The 23,656-nt window shown below is 36.2% G+C and overlaps 3 protein-coding genes across 20 annotated transcripts; 1 reads left to right on the top strand and 2 right to left on the bottom strand.

Annotated features, from left to right (window-relative positions):
• Positions 1–2,454: 2,454 nt before the first annotated feature.
• On the bottom strand, positions 2,455–10,038 carry LOC122291979 (pentatricopeptide repeat-containing protein At3g24000, mitochondrial-like). Of its 18 annotated transcripts, none has more exons than XM_043100077.1 (5): positions 9,889–10,038; positions 6,513–8,716; positions 6,324–6,396; positions 3,180–5,892; positions 2,455–2,791 (listed from the first exon to the last, which is right to left on the bottom strand). In XM_043100077.1, coding segments are annotated over exons 2-3 (2,040 nt in total). In that variant the 5' UTR covers positions 8,552–8,716; positions 9,889–10,038; the 3' UTR covers positions 2,455–2,791; positions 3,180–5,892; positions 6,324–6,395. The 18 variants fall into 18 exon arrangements, with proteins under 18 accessions (XP_042956011.1, XP_042956012.1, XP_042956013.1 ...); XM_043100078.1 differs by having other exon boundaries at positions 3,180–3,846; XM_043100079.1 differs by having other exon boundaries at positions 3,180–3,495.
• A 4,493-nt stretch (positions 10,039–14,531) lies between these two features.
• Positions 14,532–18,418, bottom strand: LOC122292599. Its single transcript, XM_043101029.1, has 5 exons — positions 18,220–18,418; positions 17,267–17,581; positions 16,447–16,648; positions 15,017–15,245; positions 14,532–14,919 (listed from the first exon to the last, which is right to left on the bottom strand). The coding sequence occupies exons 1-5, from the start codon at positions 18,316–18,318 to the stop codon at positions 14,691–14,693; spliced, it is 1,074 nt and encodes a 357-aa protein (XP_042956963.1). The 5' UTR covers positions 18,319–18,418; the 3' UTR covers positions 14,532–14,690.
• Positions 18,419–22,419: 4,001 nt separating this feature from the next.
• Positions 22,420–23,156, top strand: LOC122291146 (glutathione S-transferase T3-like). The gene is made up of 2 exons (XM_043098791.1): positions 22,420–22,596; positions 22,677–23,156. The coding sequence occupies exons 1-2, from the start codon at positions 22,420–22,422 to the stop codon at positions 23,154–23,156; spliced, it is 657 nt and encodes a 218-aa protein (XP_042954725.1).
• Positions 23,157–23,656: the final 500 nt, after the last annotated feature.

Here is a 23,656-nt window from a genome sequence, read left to right as displayed (position 1 = left end):
CATTATGTACAGGGGATGCTTCCCCTACAGTTGTTGTTCCAACTAAGGTGTAAAGGCCATTCTTTATAACCCCTTTCATAATTGTAAGTGAACCTTTAGTAACTCTAAGGACCCCTGATTCAGACTTAAAAGAATAACCTGAGTTATCAAGCATACCAAGAGAAATTAAATTTCTCTTTAGGTCAGGTATAAATCTGACCTCCCTCAAAAGTCTCTCCATCCCATCATGTAGTTTTAGTCTTACACACCCAATACCCATGACTTTACAGGATTTATTATTCCCTAGAATTACATGCCCACCATCCAATTCAGAAAAGTTTTCAAACCAGTCCCTGTTAGGACACATGTGAAAAGAACACCCTGAATCTAATATCCACTCACCTTCATGGCCTATATCAGATATATTTAGTACTTCAGCACTATCATACCCATCTAACACCACTGCTGCATCCCCTTCATCTTTGTTCTTGTATCCTATCTTTGTTTTTCTCTCAGGACAATCTCTCTTGAAATGTCCTTCTTTGTGACACAGAAAACATTTTAACTGTTTTCCTTTAGACTTAGACCTATATTTCTTATTTTCTGTTTTGCCTTTCTTGCCTCTCTTTTCTGGTCTTCCCCTAACAGACAAACCCTCACCATGTTCTTGTTTGGAATTTTCTTGGTTTTGTAATTCTCTAGCATGAAGCACAGATTGCACTTCATCTAGAGATATTGCATCTCTTCCATACATCATGGTCTCCTTAAGGTTCTGGTATGAGGAGTCCAAAGAACTCAATAAGAGGATTGCTTGATCCTCATCCTCCACCTTAATATCTATATTAGCTAGGTCTAATATAATCTTATTAAAAGTATCCAGATGTTCTCCTATTGAAGTTCCAGAAGACATCTTAAGAGTATATAACCTAGTCTTTTTATATAGTCTGTTTGCTAGGGATTTTGTCATATAAAGATGTTCAAGCTTTAGCCAGATACCAGCAGCAGTTTCTTCACTAGCCACTTCCCTTAAGACCTTGTCTCCTAGAGAAAGGATCAGAGCACTATGGGCCTTTTGGAAAATGTCCCTTTGGACCTTCTCCTTCCCTTCCTCTTTCGAGGAGGAGCCCATTTTATCACTGGTGAGGGCATCTTGCAAGCCCTGTTGGACTAGCAGAGCCCTCATCTTAATCCTCCACAAACCAAAATCATTTTCACCCGTGAACTTCTCAACATCAAATTTCATGGTCCCCATAGAACCTAAGCTCTTGATACCACTTGTTGTGTTTTAAACCAAGTATACAATAATATCCAACTTATCCTCAATACAGAAATCCAAATACAAGAATTCCTCTTTCAGAGATCCTCCAACAGTATGACATTATATAGATATGTACACAGATTCAAAACAATATACATATGTACACAGATTCAAAACAGAACATAACTCAGGAATCTCAAAATGATAAGATTCTGATCAACACCGAAACTTAGTTGAGATATTCACAAGATATGATAATGATAACAGGATAACAAGAATGATCTATAAATCAGTAAAGAAACAAGAAATATGCACAGAAGATAGAAAGAAAAAAGGGAAAGAAGAAGATACAAACAGAGATTACGTGGTTCGGCCCTAATGGCCTACATCCACGGCAGGAACAGCCTCAGAGATCACTTTATTGATGAATCTTCAAGGCCAAAATGCCATAGTACAAGATCGAACTACAATGGAGTCAAGAAAAAAAGCCACAAAATCATGGCATTTCACTTTCCCTCACAAAACCCTAGTTCTTTCTTTCTCTCGGACTCACCCAATCTCTCAGACGGCTACAGTACAAATGAAATCACACTCTGTCAACCCTAGTTCGATAACCACATATATATACATGAAGTAGAGATTGATCGGACGGCTCTCCTTCACCCCAAGCTTTAAGTGAGACGGCACCGTTTAAGCCACTGCAGGTTCTTATAGCTTCATTTAAAATATAAGTGCTGTTGCTTATCACGTGAGTTAACAATCTGCATTGAGATGAGTTAGTAACAAATTGAAGATAAAAGTAATTGACATATTTATCACAGGAAGGATAAGGGTTAGAAGGTATAACAAATAATTTGTTTTTCCTAGAAAGCCAAACCAAGTCTGAATGAAGCAAGGGATTAGTTTTTCTCTCACGTCTGTCGAAACTCTTCTTTGGTTTAACTTGAGAAAGATTTAGAAAAGCTTTACCTTTATTTTATTTTTTTTTAAAATAATATTTGTAGTCGTGGAGAGCACAAATATTATGCAATCCTTTTAAAAAAGAATAAAATCTACTATTAAAAATTAATTTTTTTTCATGTGAATCTCTTATTTATTCATTTTTTTCAAGTGGATTGCACAGCATTTGCAACTTGCGCACTCTACGACTGCAAATATCATTTCTTTCATTCTTTTTTTTTCCTAAAAGAGCAGAACTTTTCATGTAAGCTTAATTATAAGAAAACTTAAACAATGTTACCCATTAATTGTTTGCAAAAGTGAGAGAAATCTAGTCTCGCCTAATCAGAGATAACAAATATCAACTGAATAATGGAAATGGTATACAAGCGGCTGATGCAATATTGCTAGCCACGTCCAAGAGAATGCAAGCTGCTTGAAGAAGATGGGATGGGAGTAGCAGCGCGCGCTGGTTCTTCAAGAATCAACATTAGTACCACACATATCCGACTTTGGAAATCATGATGTTTCTCACATTAATCATCTCCCCAAGAGGCTGACAAGAACGAGCCACGGCCTCCACCAAATTTCCCAACAAGAATGTTTCCACGACTCCTAAAGTCATTTTGATAACCCAATCATTAGCTCCAACCAAAGATTAGGTAGTTATTTAATTACTCATTTAATCAAACATACTAAAAACATGAACACGTTTTTTTCAAGGATGTTTGATAGGAGGAAGAGTGAATATCACCCAATTGGTAGAGATGCTAAAATTTAAGGAAAGCATTGCAGAAACATAATTTAGAACTGTTTCAATAATTATAGAGAAGTATGATGGATAATATATTCCATCTTGCCTTGCTTTTCCTCTTAACTCAGCTTACAAATGAATTTTAAATCTTTTCCAAGTCTGAATTCATGATGTTGAATGTTAGATGTTAAACCATATGAGAATTTCCAAAAATAACAAATGCAGAAGAAAAATGTACAATTAATGTACCTGATCACCCTGTGTCGAATGAAACTAGCTCTGTTTCTTGGATGCCATGCATAGGTAGATCCTGTACAAATGGCACTAGTCTTGATTGGAACAAGTAACGATCAAAATGTATTGGTTGGTCAAAAAGAAGGTTGTATAAGAACAAGAGAAGCCAGTCATATTTTGTTAGGAATACTGAATTTTGAAGGGTTTGATTATACAGGTCTAGACCGTTAAAGTCCATAGCTATGGCCAATATGAATAACGTTCTAACAAAAAAAGATCTGAGATCCTCAAAAGATCTCTCATTGTCTTCGAACGTCCTGTCATTCCACTCCTGCAATTTTGAATCTTGATGTGAGAAACTTGATGCAATTTTGAAATAAAAATCAAGGATTGGTGAAACAATGAGCCAGTCATGAAACAATTAATATTGCAAAGAAGTTAGTCCCTGAGGCCAATCGTTCAATTACTTGTGTTTGTCTTTCTTTTCTACCAACAAGTTCAGGTTCTGGGGAATTTACAGTGAAAGTACTCCTTGTTCAATAACAGAGGAAGGACTCTTCTTCAGACAATCCCCATGGGGATACACAATTTGATTCCAAGCACATGACGGCAGTTATTGCCAATGGAAACTGACCATATTAGGGAATTCAGGAAGAACATCCAAAAGGATATCTCTAGAAACCTGCAGCTTTATACGAACTTCACATTAGTATGTAGCGATGACATGACAGAGACTCAACAAATATCAATAATTTTTTCTGAAATAATCAATTCGAGAGAGAAGGAGCAATCGACAAAGCATTCTGTTTCACTCGAGATAGTTTTAAAGCAAACCTTAAACAGGAATGGAAAATCATATTCAAGAATTAGCAGAACATATCTTTGTCGTCATCCATTTGTGGTGAACATATAACTGAAATTGGGGACTCTTGCTAGACTTGTAGGTTGGTCAAATCAATTCACCTTTAATGTTAATGCATGGGATATGAGCAATCTTATGCCATGCTTTCCCTTTTCTGCTTTGCAACTGTTTCTCCAACAAAGCACAATTGCTGATCCATAGACTAGAGATGGAGGCAGGCAACCCTTCTTCTTGCACAAACTTCAACTTCGGGCAGGAATTGATAAATTTCAGATTTGATAATAAGTTTAATGGAAAGGACTCTAGAGAATCACAACTATTTTCTAACCGCAATCTTTCAAGGGATGAATAGTTCCAGTGCATTGGAAGCTCTAACTTGCTACAATCTTTGATCTTAAGGATTTTAATGTAGAAGGTAGACCACCACTGGACAGAGATATAGCGAGTGACAACCACTAATTTCTAACTCCTCAAGACAACTGTTGAAGTCCATCAATCTCTCGGGTATGGACTCTAGCAAATCGAATCGTTCAATTGCGAGTTTCTGCAATCCTGTTGGCAATTCCTTGAAATTCAGCATCCAACTTGCATCACAAGACTTCGGTATGAATCTCGTCCAGGATATCTTCCGCATCGTAGACGGCATCTTTCAACTCATCAAGCCACTTTTTCACCATAGGCTTTGTAAATTGCATTTCCTCTGCATCTTCGAGCACCACATTCGCAGACAACTGTACTATCTCCAGCCTCTTTAAGAGTCCACGGTCAAGTTTTTTTTTATAAGTGTTTGGTGACAAAATACTAAATGTCTGTCTCATGGCCAGTCCCAAATGGTAAAGGCAGCAATGCGCTCCACAAGGCAATGGAATATGAGACTGCCGTCGACGGAAGAGCTCCCAATAAAATTGGGAGGACCGTCAACGTCAACAGGCATTGCTTTGTGACATTAACTTGGGAATTTGCAAACACAACAAAAGTTTGCTCCGCATCAAGTAAGGGATTGGATCTAAAATCCCCTGTCACACATACGGTCAAGTTTTCGGCATTGAAAGAAGTCAAGAAACTCACGGGAAGCAACTCTTTCAAAGAGTAGGTGGATGAAGGGGGAGAGAAGTAGGCCTGCAACCTCAGCCATGTTTCTTTGTTGAAATAGCAAAAATCAAAGGAAATGAAAGAAGGAAGAAATCGCAAACGACAAAGTCAGATGGTAAGGTCTCTTCTGCTTATACAGTGTCAGGAAAGTGTCAGTGAAGAGCATCTCATTTCTTTGTGGGGAGGCCCTACAGGCCAGACGTTGTGTAATTAGAAGATTTACACCCTCTAATGGGAGGGTGACGTGGCAGGTACAACAAGTTTACAATAGATGCAAAACACAGAAACCTTTCAGAAATGCAATCCCCTCCCCACAAGTCCACGACTACTCTCTCTCTCTTCACCCTCCCTCCCTTCCAGAAACCACATCTACAATCTCTCTTCACTCTCTCTCTCTAGAAATGCAATCCCCCTCTTTCCACGACTCACTCCCTCTTCACTCTCTCTCCCTTTCAGAAATGACTATCTACAATCTCTCTTCACTCTCTCTCTCTCTCTCTCTCTTAATCGAAGGTGCATGCCCTCCATTGCCATCTCTCTCTCATTCTCCCCTTCGGCACAGATCTCAGATCTATCTCTTGAGATCCCGTATATAAGTTCCTCTGTTAAATGTGAGAACACTTGATCTTCCCAATACAATTTATTTTAGTATTCATATAAATTTGTTAAAGGATAATAAATTAGTCACATGGCAGCCGAATGTGGGACACTTGATCTTCTCAAATCTTCTCAAATGCACCTTTGATTTTCGAAGACCACAATTTTTTTAATCTCCTAAAATCACAAAACCATATTACTTAGCAAGGAAAATTAAAAAAAAAAAATATTTTGCAAGTGCAATTTCACAAGAAAAATGAAATGAAGAAGTGAAAGTTAAACCACATTCATCCTGTTGTGATTCTAATATCTCTTTCTGCAAATTTTCTGGCAATGTTTGTTAGCATGCAAATTAAATGAGCACATTAATTTCTTTTCTTTTCTATCAAATCAATTGGAAACATTTATGAACACAAATATACATACGCCTGCTGCACACAGGATTTAAGAAAAAACTGGGACCCTTCATCTTTTCTTGCTCAACCACATTAAGGTCAATGTATTACCTCACATCTTCTATTTGAGCTGGGAGATGCAAATAAAAGAGCTAGCTGATTATGCAAGAAGAAAGCACTTAAGATTCTCTATTGTAAGTGCAAAACATTTACCTTGTCATAGCATTGAAATTCTCCAATCCCAGGAAACCTCCAAGTTCCATTGCTCTCTGGATAAGATGGATATCTGATGTAAAAAAAAAAAAAACTCCCTCTGCATTAAGTTTCTCTACAGATCCACATATTACTTCTACCATCTCTTATTCTGGGCATTGCTATGACAAGCTCTCAAGCCAACATTACCAGTAATCTCCACAGGAACAAAACCCCTCGGCAAAATGGTGAAATCTCCTGTTATCCCTGAGAACAATCTTTCTCCCAACCACCTTGGAAATGCACTTAAATGCAGAATGGCAATCCACACACACCCTAATGTTTTTCTTCACAATGATTGGCTTTCCGGCTGGGTTGCTAATTAGTGCAAATGCTAGAGCGATCCTCTCACTGTGATGATGAAGAATTTTCTCTTTTATACTTTTATCCATATCAAATGGAATAGAATCTGTGTAAGGAACATATCCAGCTTTTCTAATCTGATCAAATAGACTATCAAGCTGTTCATATATTTCTTTCTTTCGAGGATGGGTCCAGTCTTCTGCTCCAAAGATATGGGTTTTGTTTCCCACATCAACCCAACTATAACCCGGTAATTTCTTCACATTGTCATCTCTCATCATCTTCCTTAAACTCCTCACGTCATTCCATTGCTTTTGCTTTGCATATATATTTGAAAGCAAAACATGAGCCCCGCTATTTTCAGGTTCAAGTTTCATCAGTTTCTCTGCTGCAAGTTTGCCCCTCTCCTTGTCACCATAGGTCCTGCAAGCCCCAAGGAATGAACACCATATAAAAGCATTTGGTTCAATTGGCATGTTGTTGATACATTCTTCAGCTTCCTTAAGTTTCCCAGATCGGCCAAGTAAATCGATCACACAGGAATAATGTTCTTCTCCAGGCACTACACCATAAGTCTTCTCCATGGAATGGAAGTATTTCAACCCTTCATCTGCTAGTCCAGCATGGCTACATGCTGTTAAAAGACTGACAAACGTTATTCCATTTGGTTTCAACCCATTTTGAATCATCCTATCAAAAGTTTCTATGGCATCTTTACCTAAACCATGCTGAGCAAACACACTCACCAATGAATTCCATGCAATTTCAGTTGGTTCCCCAATCTCCTCAAAGACCCTGATTGAATCATCAAGTAAGCCACATTTACCATACATGTCAACAAGAATTGAAGAAACATAAGGGTCAGAGTCCATATTAAATTTAAACACTTGGGCATGGAGCTGGATTCCTTGTTCAAGGGCAGCCTGGTTAGCACACGCCTTGATCAAGCTAGAGAAAGTATACTCATTAGGTTCAATTCCATGCATCTGCAAGTCAGAAAAAACATCAAATGCCTTCTCAATCTGATTTATCTCAACATACCCATTAATGAAGGAAGTATAAGACACAATATTTCTACCCTCAGGTTCAGTCCCAAACACATTCAAAGCATTTTCCATATCTCCCACTTTCAAATAAACATTCATAAGGGCATTCCCTACAGCAGTCTCCAATTCAAATCCCATCTTCACAACACTCGAATGTAATGACTTCCCAAACTTACAAGCCTTAAGTGCTCCGCAAGCATTTAAAGTACTGCAAAGAACATGCTGATCAATCACAAGCCCATCATTAATCATCCTCTTATAAGCTAATAAAGCTTCCTCAAAATCACCACTTTTTGCATAACCATCAATCATTGTGGTCCATGACACCTCATCCTTACAAGGCATCTCCTCAAAAACTTTACAAGCTTCAACCATTGAGCCACACTTTGAATACATGTCTGCTAAATTACTCCCCACAAACAATTCATAACTAAAGCTACATTTCAACGAAAGGCAATGCATTTGCCTCCCAAACTCGATCCACCCAAGAGCAGCACCAGCTCGAACAACACTTGAAAATGCAAACTGAGTTGGGCTTTCGCAGGCATTCCGCATGAGGCAAAATGTCTCTAATGTCTCTGCAAACCTCTTGTTTTGAGAAAATCCAGTGATCATTGCTGTCCAAGAAACCATATTTCTGTGAGGCATTGTGTCAAACAGTTTCAGAGCAAGATCGAGTTCTCCACATTTGGAGTACATGTTGAGGAGGTGGTTGGTGAGGAAGGTGTTTAGTGGGTAACCTGCGCATATTAACTGGGCATGGAGCTGCTTCCCTTTGTTGAACTGTCTAGATTGTGCGTAGGTTTGAATGAAGCGCGCTATGGTGGCGGAGTCCCTCATGTTATGATAACTATTATCATATAGAGATATATAGGCATACAAACCTCGGGCGTACGAGTCCCATATTTCTATTCGAATCACAGGCGCAAGGGACTTCGATCGGATCAATCATTATTTTTGTCGCTTGTCCTCCATCAACTCGTCATATTAACTTCCCTTTCTCATCTATCCTATTCAAAAAGCCATACGGAATTGAAAATCAGTTCAACAATATACCTTAATGAAAGAATAAATGAATCATTTCCTCGTCTTTTAGGGTAAGTAAATGAGGAGATGGTTAAAAAGCTCATATAACAGATTCTAGCACATGAACAATCAAAGAGGCACAGTTAGCAGAAGAATAGCATGTCCAAAAGGCTGGGCGGAAATCTCCATGTTATCTCATGAAATTATTCAGCAAGTTAACGTGCATAATGAATGTACCGTTTATACTTTATATATCAGAACTGAAGAGAACTGCTACATGAGGAAAAATGAGAGAGAAGTGCTGCATGCAGAGAGGCAGAGCTCCTCATCCTCGATATGGATTGGGAGCCCCTACAGACCGGACGTTGTGTATTTAGAAGATTTACACCTTCTAATGAGAGGGTGACTTGTGGCAGGTACAACAAGTTTACAACAGATGCAAAATGCAAAACCTTTCTTCAGAAATGCAATCTCTCCCCACAAATCCACGACTTCTCTCTCTCTTCACCCTCCCTCCCTTTCAAAAACCACATTTACAATCTCCCTTCACTCTCTCTCTCTAGAAATGCAATCCCTTTCTTTTCTGGACTCACTCTCTCTCCCTTTCAGAAACAACTATCTACAATCTCTCTTCATTGTCTCTCTCTCACTTAATCGGAGGTGTGTGCCCTACATTGCCATCTCTCTCTCACATTCGAACAAACCAGCCCAGACGCCATCTCTCTCATTCTCCCTGTCGGCACAGATCTCAAATCTATCTCTTAAGATCCCGTATGTAAGTTCCTCTGTTAAATATGAGAACGCTTGATCTTCCCAATACAATTTATTTTAGTATTCATATAAATTTGTTGAAGGATAATAAATTAGTCATATGGCAGCCGAATGTGAGATGTTTTTCTCATATTTCTAAAAACTTGTGAATGCACCAGGGGATTCATTTGAAATTGTGAATGCTCTAGGGGGTTCATGATCTCCTGCAAGTTTTGACGTGGCAAATGAAATTAGTCCTCTTGTTACCCTTCGTTTCATTTCGTCCAAGAAATAATTATTTATCGATAAGATCTCAGAACTGGAACTTTGACGAGAAAAGAATTCTGGAGAAAAATATTTAGAAAAATATTTCTACAAGCATAAGTGATAGAAATTTTTACCATTTTCTTCAGAACACAAGCATAAGGACGGCGAGATATATAGAGGAAACTTTCAGAAATTTGGACTTGACAGGGAGGCTGTTGGTGAAGAAGAAAGAGTGAAGTGGAAGAGAGAGAAGAACGGCTGAGGAAAAAGACTGAAGTGGTAGAGAGAGAGAGAATGGACTTTGGAAAATAAAGAGAAATAACGTGTGAGTGAACCCACCGTAAGATTGATGAATTTATGACGTGTCACTCTTTCATTGGATGGTTTAAAGTGCCCGAAGTCACCCAATCCTGTTTTAAGATAAACTCTTCTTGGTGGGGCCCTTACCATGTGATCGAATTAGGGCTAAGCACTGATTGGATCGGAGTTGAAATGCCCAACCTCCAACTCCGACTTTGTTGGAGGTTGGATCCAACTTCCAACTCTAATTTTGAAATGCACTACCTCCACTCCAACTCACTTGTCGGAGTCGGAGTTGAAGTCGAGCCAGATTTTGAGCTTTTTCCCGTCTTTTTTAATTTCATTTTTGGTTCACTTCAAAAATAAAATAAAATAAAATTTGTGTAGGCTTCCAAAATTCATTTTTTTTTAAATTATAATCTAAACTAAATAATTCACTTTTGATGAACTAAAATAAGTTACATACTAACATGCAGCCTGCTGTCAAAAATTAAAAACAAAAAAAATAAAAATAAAAATCCAATATTTTCTAAGTGTAAACCAAATTAAATGTTCGCAACAAAACAACAACAACAACAACAAATTAAAAATTACAAACTTTCAAATGCACCAAAATAAATTAAATTACAAACTTCTAAATGCCCAACAAATGTTCCCAACAAGTTACAACAAAGTCAACAATAAACTAAATGTTACAAACTTCCAAATGTTCAAACTTCCAAGTTGTGCCTGAAAAAAAAAATATGAAAACATTAGTAAGGAAAACTTCCAGCCATAAGCAAAATATGAGCATTTTAACAAATCCTACAATTCAGAGAGTTCCAAGAGTATTTTTCACATATATATTGCATATTCCAATGTTCCAAGCAAGTATATAAAGGTGATCCATAGGAGGATATGCATGCAGGGAATGTACAAGATCGAAGAATGGCAGGCATAGGTTAGATGGAAGAAATTATCAATATATCATCAGCTTTAGCCAAAAACACAAAACTACCAAGTACATCAATTGGAATAAATCTGAAGAAACAATCAAGTCATGAAGGAATAAATTTGATAAATTTTACAGAACCTATGGCTATTCCTTCTGACATTATATTTATTCAATATAACTATTTATAATCATTAAGCTTATAATTAATGGAATAATCAGCTTTCCTGGTTTATTTCTACTCAAAAGCATGCATGTAATAATGTAATTAGTATATATTATTAATAAGATCTCATACCAAGTTTCAACAGCAACTCAGAAAATACACAGAACAATAGGTCTTGGCCGGGTGAGTCTTTCTCGGTGAACATGCACAGAAAAATAGTTCCTTGGTCTCATCATTAAACACAACAAAAACATAGTTACTGATCCTAAATAATCTTGCCGATAGAACCTTAAAAAAACTACAATTAATTTGTTATAGCAACTAGAAAATACACAGAGCAACCAACACAGTTATCTTCAAACAATTAACTATTCCATACACAGAGCAACCCCAAAACCCACCCCAGTTGGACGACAGATGATTACCACAGTCCACAGTATATGAGAGAGAGAATTTCGTGCCGAAGAAGTCGAGGACAGCAGGACGACGGCATGAGAGTAAGTGGGTGAGTGAGGTAGAGGACGGGAGTCGGGACTCGAGAGTGAGTGAGGTTGGCAACCTGCTCGAGAGCAGCGGCTGGTTTGGCTGGAGGCTAATGTTTTAACTTTTATTAAAGGGAAATTTGAAATATCAATCAAATTTGGAAATGAGTATTGAGTAGTACTGACTCCTGAGTCCTGAGGTCGCATGGGGGAGGGGGGGATTGGGAAATGAATTTGGAAAACGGCGCCGTTTTCCATTTTATCATATTATTGTTAAATTTGTTAGTATTAATTATTATTATAGTGTCTAAATTATTATTATAATAGTTTATAATACTTCAATCTCATTTGGAATACATCATGATTCATATAACTTTATAATACTTTTAACATTTTATCATATTATAGTGTCTATAAATACATTACCATAAATACAATTGTACTATATAGGGTTTAAATACATTATTATAAATACACTTGTACTATACTATTAATTATTGACAATTACATATTATTATACTATAGTATTACATGTTAATTGTTATTAAGAATTACATGTTATAATAGTATTACATGTTATCATTCTATTTATGAATTTTATAATTATAATTTTTTCCATCACTCAATAGTCAATTTAATTGTTAGTATTGATTAATGAAAATTATTAATCTTGTAGTTGTATTATAGTATTGATTATTGATAATTACATATTATTATAATATAATATTACATGTTATTAAGAATTACATGTTATGGTCTATAGACTTATACTATAGTGTTTAATTCCTGTAGCATCTTCTTTTGTAATAATTATTAACAATTATTATTTAACTAGTTTCAAATTACAATTTATAATGTTATTATACTATAGTATTACATTTTATTAACTCAATAGAATAATTAACGCTTGGGGCCATGCTAATATATTATTGAGTTGAGCGGTGCTACTCTGCCGCTCAGAGTGTACCACTCAAATGGACTACTGGGCTTTTTTTTTTCAATTTTCTTTTCACATTTTTTTAATATATTTAAATATTTTTAAAAAATAAAAAATATACCAATATACTTAAAATCACTTCCTTAATCATTAAAAAAAATTAAAAAAAAGTTCCCTCAAGCGGTACACTTGAGCGGTACCGCTCGGGTTGCACACAAGCATCTCTCTATTGAGTTTAACTAATTTTATAAGATATATTTATATAAAATTTATATCATCAATACTTTAGTTATTATATACATTAATATTACATGTTACTACAAATTAATTATTTATACATTAATGTTTATCCATTGGTGTTATATGTTATTATACATTAATATTACAATGTTACATATTATTTTGCATTTGAGGGTTTATACATTAGTAATTTAGTATTACGTGGTAGTAATATTGAAATAGCATGATGTTTACATACACTAAAATATTATTAGTCAATTTAGTCTATAAGTTATAGTACAAATATATTATTTTATAATAATTAACTCATGGGGCCATGTTAGTATATTATTGAGTTTAACGAACTATATAAGATATATAAAATCTATATAATCAGTACTTTAGTTATTATACATTAGTATTACATGTTACTATAAATTTATTATTTATATATTACTATATTAGTGTTGATCCATTAGTATTACGTGTTATTATAAATTAATATTACAATGTTACATGTTATTATGCATTTTAGTATTTATACATTATTATTAGATGTTATTATATTTATATGATTAATATATAAAAAAACACATTTTTATAAAATATGCACAATATCGAAGAGGAGTCGGAGCGGAGTAGAGTCGGAATCGGTACCCCTCCACATCCGCCTTCGACTCTGATTTTCTATGGGAAAAAAACTCTAACTCCGACTCTAACTTGTCGGGGTGGAGTTGAGGTCGGAGTTAAATTTTCAGATTTTTGATTAGTCCTAAACTGAACCAAGGAACCAAACAACAAAGAAAGTAAAGTAATCAGAACAACGACAAAAGGGCTAATTATCTCTTTGTTTGTTCGTTTGTTTTTAATGTTACTTCACAGCCTACCAAACTTGACTTCCTAAGAATTAGACGAAACCCACTTTGTGGTTGTGCCGTTGTGGTTCAGGGCTTTCTACCACCATCACTTTTGTAACAATTAGTGATGTTTTTTTAAATGTCTAAGATGTAACTAAAGTTAAATTTTAACTAAAGAATAACTAAAGCATCAAATAAAGTGTAGTAATAGCTCATTAAATTAATAATATTTTTAACTTCAGATTATATGGCTGGCCAAATTTATTAAGCCGAAGGGGCTAGCTAAATATTCCCGAACGCCAACGTCAGGATTCAGTTTAATTTTCTTTTACCATTTTTTTTTGTTTGGTTGTTGGGTAAAATATTGGTACGATTCTTTTTCTTTCCGTGGGCTGTATTTTTTTTTTCTTGATTCGGTTCCATTTTGTTTGCAATTTGTTTATTGATATTTTTCCTATCGGACTATTAACTCTTTCAGATATCATTTGATTTTGCCCCTTTCTAATTTGATGTAACTAGTAACCATCATGGAGCGACTGTAGTCATTAAAATAATGAAAAGTTAAAAATTAATATTTTAAAAAAAATAATAAAAAAATTTGTTAAATCTATTATTTAGTATATTAAAAAATAAATAGTTAAAATTTATAAAAGAAAATTTTCTAATCAAATTTTAATCAAAATTTATTAAAACCACTACTAGTGCTCTAACGCGCTCTAACGCGGCATAAGGACTCGGTGTGTACCATTCTATCTTTGCAATTTAGCTCTTTGGGCAGGTTCTAGAAACTTGGAACTTGGAAGTAAAAGCCTCTTAATAGAGTTTGTAAAACTTCTAGGCCAGACTGAGGGGGCTCTCTTGAAGATGCATGACAATTCTTGAGAATGACGAAAATGACCTAATAATAATATTAAAAATCTGTGACTTGAAATAAACTGCTTTATTGTGATTGTTTGATACAGGGTTTACACTCTAATCATAAAATAAGACCCAAAAGGGAAGAACAAAAGAAGACAGTGCTTCACTAAGAACTGCACTTTCTATTCATATAAGATCGTCAAAAACTTCTGCCTCGTTTTGGTCTGAGACAGATTCTTCGCCTACGCTTTCGGATTGAGCTGTTTCCTCCGGACTTTGGTTGGCATCCGGGAAACTGCTGTTTGGTTCTGTGGCGTTAGTGACAGTTTGCTGCTTATCCCTCATTACGGAGAGGGCTAATCTTGGAGACCACTCAAGAACATCATCAATTATGTTGGAGACCCGCTTTTGATACCTGCACGATTAGTTGAATTGATATTTCAGATCCATGCAAGGAAACAGGGAAGAGTAGTTTTCCTTCTATATATTAGGTTTTTATATGCAGAAATAACCTTGCTCTAGCAGCCTCATCAGGAGCATGGTGCCGCAGCAGCAATATGACAAGGACAGCTACTATTGCATAGAAAAGCCTCGTTGTCCATTTGGGTTGCTCCTCCTCATCTTTCTCGGGCCAGAAACGGAATAACTCCCTCAATGTTGCTTCCTCGGCAAGGATGTTAGGGAAGAACCAAACACGTTTTCCAAGAACAATATATAGAATACCAAATATAGTAGCTCTCACTGCAAATTAAAAAGAACTCTCAATGAAATCCAGCAGAAAAATGCAATAAATATTTAGGCTCCAGAGTAAATATAATGGCATAGCAAGTAAAAGGGCAAAACACCCAGGAGACGAGCAAAAAGGAGAAAAACCTAGGAAACAAAACAACATAACATAAAGCTTGAAATACACTCGTAACAATGATAAATATAATACTTAAAATGCCTTCTAGGGTTTGAAGACACCTTTTAAGGGAAAAGGTGTTCCATTGACATAACCCCCATTAGATATATTGGCAGTTATATTACATAACTCGAAAAGCCTGTAACCAGGTGAGTGCACTATTTTTTTTTTTTTCTAAGTAATAAACCTTTATTAAACTGTGCAAAAGGCGCATCCAGGTACTCAGGGTGACTGCACCGTCTGTGGATAAACAGTAAACAAATTCACCGATCAAGGAAAAGCAAATTTATCTCCTAAGAGAGAGAAGGATAGAGGGGAAAAATAGACCCACAACATGATAGGAAAAAAGTAGTCAAAAGGCAGGGGCCCTTCGGACCCACCCCTGTGGAGTAAACCCATGTCCCATGCACCGCACCCTCGGAAGTTTTCCTACACGGAACTGGTTAAATCGCTGGCTTTTCACCAGAGGGTGTGGCCTCAAAGGATTATTTGCACCCATGAGGTGTTGAACATTGGACCTTGAAGGGAGTGATACCCCAAGACCAAGGCTTTCACCACTTGGGCCAACCCCTTGGGGTTTAGCAGTCAAAAGTATACACAGATCCGGATAGAATATAGTTTTTTTTTTTATAATTAAGATCCAGATAGAATATAGTGAGTAGAACCATTCAGCATAAAGGATGATGATACAAAGAGAAATGCCAAATGCCTCCTCACAAACAAAGAACTTACAACCACATGACCCATAAACCCATGCAAACCTCCTACATCATCACTGTACTGTAGAAAACATTCTTTCAGGACAGCTACTTGCACATAAAGCACCTTTAATTCAAGTCAACGAACTTGCGAAGGTCAGAAGACGTTAAAGTTTACAACATAATAAGGGCAGTAATAAAGTCAGCATTTAACAAAACATAACTCCCTACTCCCAATTTATGTTTCTTGGAGCATTGATCATAACATTTCAACAAGGTTCTAGTAGTGACACAAGATAAAGGGGAAGAATCTCATACTATTAAATGCAGTAGAACTTACACAAAAGCAGCGATAGGATAAGTAGCAAGACTCCTGCGCAAGAGTAGAGTATTAGTAGCTTGCACCGATGGGGATACACAGGAAACAAGCAAATTGCAAGAGTCAACACAGGCCAGAAAAATGATAGAAGAGTTTGCCAAAGCGGCCGCCGTTTCACAAATGTCCACGCAAAAAATGCATCATTTTCAGAAAATATTTGCTCCTGCAAAATAGATTCAAGAACTGAGAAGTGCTTACGGAAACAAATATGCTCCTAACTCAGTATATAAAGCAAAATAGACCAATCTGATGATGGGATGCTCTTCAAACTGAATCGATATCACTTGAAAGGTATACTTTCAAATATACTCTGGATAGTCTTCTCAAGTGATATCTCCCTTCTCCTCCCCAACATTCATCAAATGTCCAACTTGCACATGAAAACTTACACATGATATCCTATCTTAAAAAACTACAAAGATTATTTAGATAGTGCAAAAACAAAAAGGTCATGTCACTTCATAAAGAACATAAAACAGGCCCCCCCATATACTGAACTCTCAACTACTCACTTTATGTGATCTCAAAGGAGGAGACTTATTATAACTACTCAACCTTGATGCATAAACATTCAAAACAGGTTTGAGCTGTAAGCAGTCAACTAACCAGGCCAAAAATAGTCTTGCCTTCATAGTATCATGAAGATAAGGGTTCTAAATCAACAATATCTAAAGCAAGAGGCTAGCTGTGATGCATGAGGCATAATTAAAAAATAGAACATCCAACCGTAAAGCAATTGATTCAATGAAAATTTTAAACATTTGATATCAGAACTACATACTGGGAAAATCTCCAAATGAGCTGGCCAAGTAGACAACTTTTTCTTCCCAGGACGAACAGTTTTCACTACACGATCACAACGCACTAAAAGATTCTTTCGTAAAAGAGCATTAGCAATATCATCAGTCTCTAGGTTCTTATCCAATTCTAGAATATCTTTGAGCTCCGGATGATTTCTCAAAAAGCTAGAAAAATCCTTCCCTCTAAAGTACTCCACACGAGTCTCCTGTAAAACTGCCCACCTAGACACCAAGTCCTTATGGTCTCTCACCTTCTCAGCAAACAACTGAAAAACATCCTGCTTAGCAGGTTGTTTCTGAAAAGGAAAATAATAACAAGACAATCAGAACAAAACGGGGAAATACATGCAAGTCTATAAAATATTATCCAGAGTAAAATTTGGTCAGCAAAGCATGTCCTCCCTAATAATAATTGCCAGAATAAACCAGATAGAGATCAATGATGCACCATCAAAAAGTCCTTGCAAACAACTTGATTAGATACTAAAACACAACACATGGGAACCAATTAGCATAAGGTGTACTGGCATCCTTAGAAATCTTACCTCAGCCCACTAGAATGCAATACATGTTGGGGTTTCCTTGATTCAAAAACTTTGAACCGCAGCAAACAATAATCGTAAAGATCCCAGCTCCATAATTATATAAGGCTCAATGGGGTGTATAGGATTATTAGAAGTCAGGTCCCCAATAATAATATAGAGTCACATTCAAACTTGTTAATTCGATTTTCTATCCTACCTTAACGGAGCAAACCAATGTGAGTACTACAGACGTCATATTTCTTTGAACATTTACATTTTCAGTTACATTTTTATACACCGGATATGCAACGCTTAAAAAAAAAAATGAAATTGTCAAGAGAAAAATCACCTAGTTAATACAAATATGAAACCCTAGATCACGGAAAGAGAGAGAGAAAGAGAGAGCAAACCCTGGGAGGAGTATCAACGTTGGGATCCCTGGCGCCGTTTTGGATGGCTCCTGAAGATCGTCGCGCCCTTTTCTTCTCCGCGCCTCCCGATTTCTTCATCTCTCTGTCTCCCTCTGTGCACCACGGGCTTTTCCTTCTTTTTTAAGTCTCTGGGTAGCGAAGGAAAACAGGGATTATTGAATTGTTGGTCTAATTTTGCTGAAATAGCTTTCGGTTCCGTAAGTTTAAATAAACAAAATATTATTGGTATTATTCATTTGTAAATATTTTTTAAAAATTTATTTTTCTTCACTAATTATTGTTAACAATTAACAAATAAAACGTGAAATTGCAATTATAATTATCTAATTTTTATATTTAAGTGAAGGGTGAGGTTGAGTCTATTTTTAGTCAAAGTTTTGATTTTTAGACGTTTGTCTGTAGAGAATATCAATAATAATGAAGTCCAAATCAGTCTAATAGTGTATTGGTAGAGCTCTAAATAGTTGATATGGAGATATGTCCGTATGTATCTAGTTATAGATATAAGTTTCTCTTAATGAATGAATGAATTCTGAAATTTTACTTTAAAAAAAAAATAGTGTTTTTCTTAACCAAAATAAATCAATATCTTATACAAAGCCAAACAAGATTTTAAATTTCTCAATATAAATCCAAATTCTTTTTATCCCAAATCAACATTATTTATTTAATTTCTCCACTTTTGTTTTAATAGAAATAGACTTTATTTCATTCAATGAAATTGAAATTACAGCTGTGGCTAATCAATACTGAAAAAATCTAGATTAAAACCAAAACTTTTCATTTGTTAGGAGCTCCCCGCCTACAAATTTCTTTGTGGTAGATATTGTCTTAAATTCTATAAACTCTCTCTTGATATAGAGAAAGCGTTCTGTAAAAACAGAACTAAACGACTTCTCTTCCAAAGGAATATAGATATTATCACTCTCCATTCTCTCAATGAAGAGGAGTACTATCACCCACCATCCTCCAAGAAGAAGTGAGACTCTTCTGCTATGGACACTAAGTTCTAACCTAAAACCAAAACAACAAAATTGCAAATACATTAAAGATACTGAAAACTAGATCTACAAACAAAAGAAACACTTGGACTAAACAAACTAGGAAAGGGGCTGTGGCGTAAGCCCAATGATCAATTTTGAAAGTCCTAGAGTTGTTGGCCCTAAAAACACCGCATGTGGTGTTGGCAGAAAGCTTCTCGTGGTGGTGCATGAAAGCCACGTGCTCATATTCAACCCGCACATGCGTGCTACACGCCGCTCCGTTTGACGTTGTGTTCTATAGTCTTGAAAATCGGCGACTGGGGAACACCATGGTGGGGCGCATATAGGCTTTTAGTCGCCAGAAAATCCTCCCTTATTTGACTTGAAAAATACAAAACAAAAACACATCACAGAAAGTAAAAGCTGGATAGAAGTGAAGGGAGGAAGGGAGCGTGGGGAAGGGGAAGGAGCTGAAGCTCCCACCCCCCTCTAGCAGGTAGCATAAAAGGACCCGACGGTCAATTCCCCGTTCTCTCTTTGTCTTTTAATTTCTCCACTTAAAACGGAAAGAGATCTATACAATAATGAGTAAATCTACTTTTAGAGCATTGGCATTGACTTCATCAAAAGCCAAGCCAAATGCATAAAATGATGAATATGTGAAAAAAGGGTTGCATTGGATTAGTCAAACCAATAAATGGGTAACTTTGACCTACAGTATTTCTAACCTTTCTTTCATATTTGAAGTGTTCCTGTACACTCATCTTTGAAATATTTTACTCTATTTTATTTCATCTACCGGTCAATTTTATTTTCCCTCTCTCGGTTTTTCCTCCCCGCGTTTTCTCTCCCCCTTTCTCTCTTTTTCATTTCTCGCAATCCCTTCGGCTCTACACTTCGATTCTTCGTAGCAGAACACTCTGTTCAATTCTTCGTAGAAGAACACTCGGCTCTACACGAGCTTCTTCTCCAAAGGCAACCGGTATGTTTTCTCTCCCCCTTTCTCTCTTTCTCTCGTTTTCAAGCTATTTTTGATTCTTCCTTAGATTCTTGGAGCAGAATCATTCGGGGGTTTTTTCTACCGGTTTCAAGCAGATCAAATTCGTGCGGAAGGCAAAGATTTCAAGTTCGTTGGATTGCTTTTCTCCTGCAACCCTAATCTTATTTCGGTTTTTGATTTCCATTCAGCCCCGATTGGGGCTTTTGCTTTCGGATGTTTGGCTAGGAAAAATTTATGGTTACTATTGAGCATAGGACTGATGTTGGTTGAATTTATTTTGTGAATTTCTTGCAGATTTTCTAAGGTGCACTTAATCCCTTCAGCTCAAGCAGCCACACTCATTCTGGTATTGTAGTTGTTGGATTCGTAATGTGTTGTTGCCTATAGGAAGATTTGTGTGGCTGTGTGTGAATTGGTTTTGTATGCTGACTTTTATATGGAACTCTTCCCTAGCAATTCTTCCATTTGGTTATGTGTTTGTCTAAATATTTGCTTCGGGATCAAGAACAAATTAGTACTTTCTTATAAGTTTTCTTATAAGATACGATATATCTAGTATGTCCTAATATTTTTATTTTTCCAAATGATGAATATTTTTGAGTCTGTTGTTCTTGTGTGTGAGTGGGTAGATTTGACTATCATCTTTGGTTTGTTAACTATTGGAAGCTACATCCAACATGCAGATCAAAGTTACCTCACTGATTTGAATTGGACACTGTTATTTGATAATGTAAAGAACATTTCAATTGTGTTCTCTGGTTTCAGTTCATATGTGTCCCACTTTAAGAGAAGCCCTGTTGTTCAAGCTTTCAAATTCCAATTAAAAAGTTTCATATATGGTTTTCTTTAAGAGGTCTGCCTTCGAATTTTGTGTTTGGAGTTTTGCTTTTGAACAATGACATGCAGCATCTATTTTTAAAACTTGGTGAGGTTGGAGCTAATGGTTAATGGGAAGTAACTGATTGGGTAACACTCTACCCACTTGTGGTATTTGTATGGGCTGAGTTCAGTTGCAGCATGTGGTTTTGATCATTACTCTTTACCCACCTGAGTAACATTATACTATCCACCATTGAACTCATCTCATGGTCTGCCATGATGCATGATTAGTATAAAACATCCAATATGGTAGACTTCCAAATTTTTGGCATAGAGATGTGGTTGGAAACATCCAATATGTTACCTCAGTGCAGGTCAATTAAAATGTTTATGTTTTTCTGTTATTTAAACTGTTTTTTAATATGAATATGAGACTGTAAAAAATGGCCAATTTGAAGTAAAAAATGGTCTAAAAGTCCTGGCAACAGAGGCATACATGAGAGAACAAAACATTGGCTTAGGAAAAATGATAAGGGCATTGTGTTCAGACCATGTTTCAGCACTATATATATAGTGAAGTAGAAATGCAATAAACCATTTTTAGAACTTTAGGATTGTCTCAATTGTGTTCAGACCTTGTTTCAGCACTATATATATATATATATATAGTGAAGTAGAAATGCAAGAAAACATTTTTAGAACTTCAGGACTGTCTCAACTGTGAAGTAGTTACGCAATAAACCATGGTGAAGTAGCTATGTATCAGCACTTGTATTTGTCCTCCTCGAACTTGGTTTCCATATAGTAGCTGAATTTGATAGGCCTTAAATAGAGCTTGTTTACTACTGTTTTTCTAATTTTTTATACTGTTTTGCTGTATACTGTCTTGCTGGACCTTGTTTAATGCAAAATACATTGTATGTGCTGCTGTTTTTCTGTTTTTGTTCTTTTTTTTGGATCTGTTTTGCAATCATTTATTTATACTATTTTTCTATTTTTTTATACAGTTTTTCTGTAAACTATTCTGTCTTGTTTAGCTATTATTTTTTTCAATTGCAGTCATTTTTGAATTGTATTGCCTTGTTTATTGTGATGAATTTGTATGTGTCTGACAACTTAATAATTACAATTTTTAAAGGATGGACAATCTTTTGGAGGAGGACCCATTCTTCACCACTCTCTTACAAAGTGAAGGAGAAGGTCCTATTACCACTCCAACATTCACACCCAACTCCCCTTCACGGTGAAAAGAGGCCTCCAACAAAAAAAGTTCAAAGATGAGCTTCTTTCACTGTTGAGGAGGATAATGTACTTGTCTCTGGTTGGCTCAACATTAATATTGATGCCATTCGGGGAACTGATCAGAAATCCACTCAAATGTGGGAGAGGATTTCTGATTTTTATCACGAATATAAGAAACCACATAATGTGAACCGTTCGGTTGGATCATTGATCAATCGTTGGTCCATGATCCAAAAATGCACAAATAAGTTTTGTGCATATCTAGCACAAGTTGAGTCATTGCACCCGAGTGGTGCAACCGAGCAAGATAAGGTATGTACTATTTTTCTTTAATAATGTGGTCTATTTATGTAAGATTTATTCTTTGACAATATTTCTTAAACTTTTTTCAGATTGAAAGAGCAAAAATATTGTACAAAGAGATAGAACGAGGGAACTTCACATTAGAGCATTCTTGGAATCTTTTGAGACATCAACCCAAATGGCATCAACACATGAATACGCTGAATACGAGGAGAAAGCCACACGATAGACAACTTTCCAATGAGCAGTCAAGTGAAGTTTTGGGCGATGTTGTGGAGGAGAATGTTGAAAGGCCTGCTGGAAAAAAGACTGAAAAGGAAAGCTTGAGGAAGCGGAAGGCACAAGAATCATCTGATGCTGAGTTCGACATGGAATTAGGAGCAATGACCGAGGATAGACGATTGTTCATGGCGGAGAGAAGAGAATGGCAGACGAAGGCTGATCGCGATAGAGGTGCACAACTGGAGCTTGATAAAAGAAAGTTCGAGGCTGAGATGATGAGCAAGGATCTTTCTGGTATGAATGCCATGCAGCAAGCCTACTTCCATAAAGTTCAGGAAAAAATTTGAGAAGAGTCAATGAGTGATTCAGATGGTATATCCGAATGACATATGCATTTCCAGCTTCTAGTGGCTACTTAGCCACAAGACTTCCTGAGGAAGCATGTGGCTGGGCAACCACTATGAATGGATTTTATTCTATTTTTTTTAATGGAAATTTTTGGATGAATTTGTGGTTGGAAAATCTGAATGTTAGTTTAGTTTTTGGCAATGTTTGTGGATAGAAAATCTGTGAAGTACCCAACTTTTTGGAAGTATTTGTGGATCTGAATTGTATATGATGCAACTTGTATTTGCTAGAAGTGTTTGGTGAATGGAAGTTGTATTTTTAAACTTGTCTTTTGGATCTGTTTGTGGACATTAAAATGATAATGGAAGTTGTTTATTGTGTCATTTAGTAAGGCTGATTTTGTACGCTGTTATGTGGCTAGATTTTTCTGTTTTGAGGCTGTATTTTTTAACTTAAGAAGCTGAATTTGTGTAGGTTTTATTAGTTCCAGATGTTGCAG

This window comes from Carya illinoinensis, chromosome 13 (assembly GCF_018687715.1).
Source record: "Carya illinoinensis cultivar Pawnee chromosome 13, C.illinoinensisPawnee_v1, whole genome shotgun sequence".
NCBI lineage: Eukaryota > Viridiplantae > Streptophyta > Magnoliopsida > Fagales > Juglandaceae > Carya > Carya illinoinensis.
The sequence above is the reverse complement of the archived record's forward strand: the minus strand, read 5'-3'. Positions and strand labels throughout refer to the sequence as shown.

What these genes read in the sequence shown, in the direction of transcription:
- LOC122291146 (XM_043098791.1), top strand. Translation starts at nt 22,420, where the DNA reads ATGTGGGAGAGGATTTCTGATTTTTATCACGAATATAAGAAACCACAT. An exon ending in GTGCAACCGAGCAAGATAAG is followed by an intron (nt 22,597 to 22,676) that starts GTATGTACTATT and finishes AACTTTTTTCAG; the next exon opens with ATTGAAAGAGCAAAAATATT.
- LOC122292599 (XM_043101029.1), bottom strand. Translation starts at nt 18,318, where the DNA reads ATGAAGAAATCGGGAGGCGCGGAGAAGAAAAGGGCGCGACGATCTTCA. An exon ending in CTCATTTGGAGATTTTCCCA is followed by an intron (nt 16,649 to 17,266) that starts GTATGTAGTTCT and finishes TCTATTTTGCAG; the next exon opens with GAGCAAATATTTTCTGAAAA. An exon ending in GATGAGGCTGCTAGAGCAAG is followed by an intron (nt 14,920 to 15,016) that starts GTTATTTCTGCA and finishes CTAATCGTGCAG; the next exon opens with GTATCAAAAGCGGGTCTCCA.
- LOC122291979 (XM_043100066.1), bottom strand. Translation starts at nt 8,551, where the DNA reads ATGAGGGACTCCGCCACCATAGCGCGCTTCATTCAAACCTACGCACAA.